This window comes from Nymphaea colorata, chromosome 2 (assembly GCF_008831285.2).
Source record: "Nymphaea colorata isolate Beijing-Zhang1983 chromosome 2, ASM883128v2, whole genome shotgun sequence".
In the NCBI taxonomy this organism is placed as follows: Eukaryota; Viridiplantae; Streptophyta; class Magnoliopsida; order Nymphaeales; family Nymphaeaceae; genus Nymphaea; species Nymphaea colorata.
The window spans coordinates 22117994-22123623 of record NC_045139.1 but is presented as its reverse complement, the minus strand read 5'-3'; the positions used below and the strand labels follow the sequence as shown (position 1 = coordinate 22123623).

The 5630-nt window shown below is 43.9% G+C and overlaps 1 protein-coding gene across 1 annotated transcript; it reads right to left on the bottom strand.

The window, feature by feature from the left end:
* Positions 1–423: 423 nt before the first annotated feature.
* Positions 424–3188, bottom strand: LOC116248829 (equilibrative nucleotide transporter 1). The gene is made up of 2 exons (XM_031621819.2): positions 2241–3188; positions 424–1505 (listed from the first exon to the last, which is right to left on the bottom strand). Exons 1-2 carry the CDS (start codon positions 2803–2805, stop codon positions 763–765), a joined length of 1308 nt encoding a protein of 435 aa, XP_031477679.1. The 5' UTR covers positions 2806–3188; the 3' UTR covers positions 424–762.
* Between the last annotated feature and the right edge of the window lie 2442 nt (positions 3189–5630).

The window sequence follows — 5630 nt, the reverse complement described above, 5'->3', positions numbered from 1 at the left end:
CCCCAGTGCATTCTCTCTCTTTCTTCTTTCTTTCTGCCCCTCTGTGTCTGTCCAGATCCTTCATATCTGTGACCGGTGTGACCTGAGCCATCATCGCAGGCACCAGAGGAGCTGTCGGAGCCATCTGTCTCATACGTAATTTTCTCTTCTTAACCTCTCTCTCTTCCACAGATGAAATGGGGACGACCAACAGGAGGAGGGAGGTGAGAAAGAGAGATCAGAAAAGGGACGGAAAGCGGCCGAAAGGAGAAATGGGAGGGTCGGGCTATGCTTATGTGAGGGAGAAATGGTGAACATCAACAGAGAGAAGTCCGTCCGTCCGTCCGATTTCTCTAAATCAAACGGTTCCCTCATCGGCATCGATTGGCATGATTTTAGATATTCCCCTCTGTTTGAAGAATGCACCAGTCATAGGCAGCAGACTTGAGGCCTAAAAAGAAGCTTCCATATCAATTCTTACTGACATTTTATTTTCATAAAACAGAACCCACTGAAGGATTCCCCATAGCAGGGGACAGCGATGAAAACCAAAAAGAAAAAAATTACAGGAGAAGTTGTGTGCTGAAGAGACATGTGGATTCATTCATGCCTTAGGTTGACGAAGCACCAACTACTCACGCCGACAGGCATGCGCAGGTCATCCAGTGAGTCGGCCGAGGCCCCTTTTGTCGCCACCAGTGACTACTGACTAGCATATAAATATATGGAGAGAGAGAGAACTATGCTACACATTTGGAGGAAACTGTGGCAGGCAAGCCATTTTTAGATGACCCAGAACCACGCCACTACTGAACCAACTGCTAACCCAATCACCAGGAACAAGACCAGCACAATGCCTGCTGCCTCGGCCTGCTGTATGTGGACGACCTTTGGTGCAAGGATCATCAACACACTTGTGAAGTAACCGTTCGTTAATCCGAGCAAGCATGTTAACAGTGTCACTGGAATCTCCGTCCGAAAGAACTTAGGGCCATGCAAGCACGCCAAGAACAGGGGATAGAAGAGCAGTCTTGCCACTGAAGCACCCACAGCAATCCTGGCGTTCTGGATTACATAAACCGCAGTCAAAGACTTGCCAACCAGATCAAACACATTGTATGCGGCAATCAGGAGGATGGAGTACCAGTCCTTGAGCAACTCGGAGTGCACATCTTCCGTAATATATCCAGGGAATATGGACAGAGTCACAACATAGATTAGCAGGATACCGATCCCATACCACTTGACTCTTCCCACAATGTAATACAGATTTGAGCCCCAGGAACTCATGCAATGAGTGTCTTTTTCATTTTTTTCCTCATCTTCTTCTGACTGAACTGCCTGCAGTTTAAGATCCTTGTAGTACTGAATAACCGGAAGCCTGTCTACCAGGTTGAAGCAAACTAAGCATATGAACATCATGGCAATGCTGAGACCGAAGTACAAATTAGCGCTTTTCCTTAGACCGCGTGCGTCTTGGGGATATACGGCTTTGGTTATTATCCTCATAGCTGAGACGAGCACCGCTGCAACCAAAAGTTTGAAAGCTTTAGGAATGAGCAGGCTTACGAACTTTTTCCTTCAGAGGAACAAGTCGTCAGCAAGTGGCAGGTGGCAATTTGATGTGTGACTTGACAGAGATCAAAATTGCACAACTACGACGATCTTCCATCAGCAGATAAGACATGAAACAAAAAGGTAAATCTAAAGGACAGAAAATGAAGTTAAGTTCAAACTAAACAAGTTAGTCTTTCTAGAATGGCAATTCTTACTATCACAAATAATTAGCATAAGTCTAAAAGATCCTTCTTAGTTCTTAATCCAAATAACTCCAAATGTAAAAGATAATATAATTCAAGATTCGAATAAGGATTCAAATGGATATTTGCAGGTTGAGGTGAGATTTGGGCCAGGTTCCTGCATCAAGCCTCTTGTCATGTCAGTAAAAACGGGAGAGTGGTCATATACAAAGAAGAGACAGATGCGCTCGACCCTCAATTCTCTGTTGCAGAGTTAAGGGCAAACTAAACAGATCTACCACCAAAGTAGTGGCACTTTCTCCTTAGCATCCAATCCTCCTTTTAAAGCTAAAACAATTAGAGAATAATGAAAGCTAAAATCAGATAAATTGAACATGTAAAAGACATTCGTCCTTGTCAATGCCTTCACAGTTTCTAGGTTCCTCTTGCTCATAATTTCCATTGAGTCCAGATCTAGGCTAGAGGGAGAGAGAGAGAGAGAGAGAGAGAGAGAGAGAGAACCTGAAGCGGCTGTACCAGCTACAAGGGCCTGCATGTATCTAGGCGGCAGCTCGCCGGCAGAACCAATGAGGCTGCCCTGGACGAGGGCGTCGCCCACCCCGGAAAGGGCGATGGCCGCAACCGTGACGTAGTAGCCGTCGTAGAGGCCGGACCTGCCCTTGAGATAGAAGGCGTCCATGAGGGGGATCACAAGAAGGGAGACCAAGAAGAAGAGGAGGCCGGCGTTGATCCTGAAGGAGGCTGTGGACCTCTGGGTGAAGAACGCGATAATGAGGAGGAGGAAGGCGAGGCAAACCAGCATGTAGGTGACGGCGAAAACGCGGTCGATGCTAACCTCCGGATAGAGGTAGGTGAAGTAGTCAACGGCGGTGATGAAGGCGTTCCAAGGGAGGAGGAACCCTGCGCCGAGAACGAAGTAGGAGATGTACGCAAGGTGGAAAGAATCCTCGGGTACCCGTGAGGTGACCCGGTTGAGCGGCAGCCTCTCCGTCTCCGCATCTCCGTCCACCGCCCCGGGATGGTAGGCATAAGCGCTGTTGATATTGCTGTTGTCGGAGAAACCCATTTCTTGAGATCTCGAGCCCACCCTCTTGCCTTTTCTCTTCTCTTTCTCTGTGTCGCAGAAGATGGCGCCGGACCCAAGGCTCACCGATCTCGCCGTCCGTCACCGGAGAATCTCTATCACCAACTCTTCTTCCCCAACCTTTGGCCCCAATCCGCTAAGAGCGTCGCCCTGTCCATCCGTCTCCGGGCTCACTGTGCGTCACGTGGAACGCGTTTGGTGAAAGAAAGTAGGCGCCTACGGAGCGAGAAGTAACCCAATTGGACCAACTTCATCCTCCTTCGGTCCACCATGGCGCGGCGCGCCCAAGAATCCAAGAACATTCTTGTTAAATGTGAAAAAAGTGAAGTGGGTAATAAGCAACGCTGCCGTCGACGATCTTTTTAGACCCTGGGATGTGAAATGATACACGAATGGAGAAGCGCCTTACAAGGACAAAAACGAGCTAAATATTCATTTCTTCGTCGGCAATATTTCGAATACTTCGGAATCCATATACAGGGCTGGCTCTGAAACTGTCTAACTGTCTTCTAATGCTCTCTCAGCTTTGGGCTCTTCTATCAGAATGAGCCTCCTCCAAGCACAGTAACCCTGTTGATTCTAATCGGAAACCACGCCAGACCCTCAACCAAGGTTGTTAATCGGATCTCTTTCTTCATGGACCCAATCAGATCGATCGAATACCGGGTGAAATGAAGAGGAAGGCATAAAGAAAGAGAGAGAAATAGGAGGAGAGAAAGTGAAAAAGTAGAGAGAGAGAGAGAGAGAAGGGACAGAATTTTTTTCTTATTGATAAGACAAGTAACTTTATGTGGGCTCATTTGAGGTTTTAAGAAACGGTTGTTTATTCTCTAAACCAAGATTAGTACCACAATTGGGGTATTGATCACTCTTAAATCTCAACCAAACCTAGCGTGCGTAAAGTTTTATGCAACTTGAAGACTAAGTAATATTAAAAACTAGGTTCAAGGGAGAGGGGTATACACCCATAATTTAACAAGTACATTAAAGTGAACTAGTATGCTTATTCGAGATTTTAAGGGACGGTTGTCTTATTTCCTCAGATCAATATTACTAATGGTTAGAGAATTAATTACTCTTACATCTCATTTATGCAAACTAATTAAAAACAAGAAAAAAAATATAAGCGTAAGAGAGAAGGGCATTACTTAACCCCTTGAGACCTAGTTAACAAGGAAATTAAATTCTAACCTAATCTAAACATAATGAAGAAAAATAAAAATCAACTAAGGTAATATCATAATCATGAAGAAAAAATAAAAATTAACTAAGATAATATCATAATTATGAAAAGCAAAGTGACAAATGAAATGAAGAAGAGATAGGAAAGAAAAAGTTCACCTAAGAAAGTCTTTTGTGGAGGACAAGAAGAAAGAGAGATGGACTCTAATAAAAGAAGAGAAGAAAATGAAAGACAAGAGAGGATAAAAGTGAAGAAGAGAGGGGAAGGGTTTGATGTCCAAGTGAGGGAAGTGGTAGATTCCCTCCTTCTCAAACTTGGAAAAATTAAGATAGGTCATAGTTACCTTAAAAAAATATATAATTGTCATATAAAGGGTATTTTTCATCATTATGTTGACTTAAAAATCTAGATCGACCGACTCAAAGATCAGCTTTTGAGTATTTGGACCTGGCCAGTCAAGTGATTGGCCACACGCGAAGATGGTCGGACCTAGCCCGGTACACGCGAGGCCAGCACGTGCCTCGGGTTTTCATCATTTGGGTAGAAAAGTAAGTTTTGGATTTGATTCCGATCTAGATCAGGTTTTGTGATGCTTAAGTCGTGCTTGGCACTAGGATCGAGGGCAAAATTTAGACTGGATTGATATTTTGAATTGGAGGCTTGACTTGAATTCATGATTTGGGTTAGTAGCAAGATAGTTATTTATGGTTTGAGCTATATGGCAAACGAATTTTTTTGTCTAAGTGAGATTTGAGGTTTTCACAACTTGCGAAATCAACAAAAAGGCAATTAAACAACCTTACCAACTAGTTTGGGTGGTCAGTCTAAAACCATAACCAAACCCTTGCAAAACCATGACATGTTAGCATAGTGGGATGAGCAGCATTACCATGGGCAAGCAAACACAAGAAAAATCTCACCAAGTTCATGTTGCACTTGCATTATCTCCAACTATTGTTGACCTATATCACATGGGTGTACTGTCAGTGCAGAGTGGATGTAGGTACCAGTGCCGCACATATCAAACAGCTTGAGCGCGGAGTGCGATGAGGTATATATATATATATGTATATATATATTATTTATAATAATGTTCTGGGGTTCTCTTCTATGGAATTGAGAGTCAATGTTGACTCAAAGTACGCATGGAATGTCCTAAAGAGAGTATGGAAACCATCTCTCCCACGTCAGTTAACCGCTCTTAGCAAAGGGGGGTTTACTAGTTAGATTTGCAGAAGCTGATGACATGAGGCTCCTCCTACGGTAGAAACTTTGGAGTTGTAATGGACAAAGCGTTGTTGTCAATCAGTGGACTTGTCTAGATATAGAGATCGAAACCAACTTTAGAGTGCTAGTGCTAGTATGGATCCAGTTCCCAAATATGGCATCTCCATCCTCTGGAATGAAGTGATTTTCAAAAAATTGCTAGAACCCTAAACAACCATCTTGTAACAGTTGACCCTATCATGGTAAGTGGAACATGTGCAAAATCTTTATTGAGGACGGTGTTACCTGTAAAAGTTAGAATGAGAGAGACAAAGAGGAAGAGAGAGAGAGAGAGAGAGAGAGAGCACACAATAAATTACGTGGTTCGGTCAAACTCGACCTACGTCCACGAAGCCTT

What these genes read in the sequence shown, in the direction of transcription:
- LOC116248829 (XM_031621819.2), bottom strand. Translation starts at nt 2,805, where the DNA reads ATGGGTTTCTCCGACAACAGCAATATCAACAGCGCTTATGCCTACCAT. An exon ending in AGCTGGTACAGCCGCTTCAG is followed by an intron (nt 1,506 to 2,240) that starts GTTCTCTCTCTC and finishes TTTTGGTTGCAG; the next exon opens with CGGTGCTCGTCTCAGCTATG.